Genomic DNA, 1,304 nt, shown 5'->3' with positions numbered 1-1,304 from the left:
TCCTGCCTCCACTTTCTCTTCCTCTAGCCAGCCCGGGAGAGTGTGAGCGAGCAAACGAGAAATTGGTAACAATGGACCTAAGTGACAAAAAATTTCAGATCCTTGAGAGGTTGATCAAGCACCATTTCCTACAGCTTATTTCTCGTGTCATATTTTCATGGTGATTCATGTGCACGGTATTCATGGTTTTCTTTTACTTTTATTTTTTTTGAAAACGGCAGTGTTTTCATGGAGTGCCCCAACCCCGATGAGGCCCAGCGCGCTCATCTCGGTCGCGAGTTTCGCGTGGAGCCCCAGCATATCAAATTCTGGTTCAAGAACCATCGTGCCCAGATGAGGAGGGTATGAACTCGTCTCCATTCTATTTTTCCAAGGTTTTCAGTTTTTTCTGCCTGGGTGATGAGGGAATGTAACGGAATCTGGATGTGGTGTTTGTGGTTGACGGCATTGCAGGCTAGGCACGAGCAGGTGGACAACCACTTATCCGACTCGGAGAACGACGAGATCGACTCAGAGAGTGATGAGATCCACTAAGACCACTTCGCGATGTGGGTTTGTGGATCAAGGGCTGATCTATTGAAGTAAATTTAGTGCATGCCTTAATTTTTTTCCTTTCAATTTGTTTGTTCCAAATAACGTGCCACACAGCTGCCTGCGAGCAGACGGTATGCACTGAGAGTCGGTCTCGACGGCAAGCATGTCTGCGTCGAGTCCATGTGTCAGGTAGGGGTCGCTCCTGTTTCTACCATGTCGTGAACCGAGTCATGGGATGGCATGGCACTTCGGATCACACGCGATAATAGTGGAGCTGTAGATCATGCACGCATGATCTGATTCGTGGGATGGCACGAGTCATTAGGAACGTGGTGTGTGTTTAGGTCGGTCGTGCAACAACCGTTCTTTCTCTCTGTTTTCCAAATAAAAAAGCAGTAACAAGTTTTCATGGCATCAAATTCCATCTGTGCTCTGTGTTTGCTAGTCCGTGAAACCTCAGATGTGTCCAGCTAATTGCATGAGTAATATTGGGTCGCTAAGAAACATTCAGTATCATATCCACGTTCTCTTGGGCATGTGAAGGAGTCGTAGAGTCCGAAGAAAGGTGTGTGGCATGCAATCTTCTCCAAGACGTCAACCGCGGTGAACCAATCATGTAGCATGTTGTGCGCGAGTTTGGGGATCAACACAATGGCTGATATGTTGACCCAGACGAATTATGGTGACTCAGGTTATTCTACAAGCGCGTGATCTGCGTACGATGATGGCCCTCGGCATGACCATCGCTGGATGTCATGGCGACCGAGGTG

General features: G+C 47.9%; 1 protein-coding gene across 1 annotated transcript; it reads left to right on the top strand.

Annotated features, from left to right (window-relative positions):
- On the top strand, positions 1-586 carry LOC123135314 (homeobox-leucine zipper protein ROC8-like). The gene is made up of 3 exons (XM_044554356.1): positions 1-109; positions 222-342; positions 454-586. Exons 1-3 carry the CDS (start codon positions 72-74, stop codon positions 532-534), a joined length of 240 nt encoding a protein of 79 aa, XP_044410291.1. The 5' UTR covers positions 1-71; the 3' UTR covers positions 535-586.
- The last annotated feature ends 718 nt before the right edge of the window (positions 587-1,304 follow it).

The sequence above is a fragment of the Triticum aestivum genome, chromosome 6B, assembly GCF_018294505.1.
Source record: "Triticum aestivum cultivar Chinese Spring chromosome 6B, IWGSC CS RefSeq v2.1, whole genome shotgun sequence".
Classification (NCBI taxonomy): domain Eukaryota; kingdom Viridiplantae; phylum Streptophyta; class Magnoliopsida; order Poales; family Poaceae; genus Triticum; species Triticum aestivum.
Note: the sequence above shows the minus strand (reverse complement) of the source record. Positions and strands in the feature narration are given on the sequence as shown.

Excerpts from the sequence above, each read along its gene's own strand:
- LOC123135314 (XM_044554356.1), top strand. The coding sequence starts at position 72 with ATGGACCTAAGTGACAAAAAATTTCAGATCCTTGAGAG. Across the intron at positions 110-221 it reads AAATTTCAGATCCTTGAGAG|TGTTTTCATGGAGTGCCCCA; the intron begins GTTGATCAAGCA and ends TGAAAACGGCAG. Across the intron at positions 343-453 it reads ATCGTGCCCAGATGAGGAGG|GCTAGGCACGAGCAGGTGGA; the intron begins GTATGAACTCGT and ends ACGGCATTGCAG.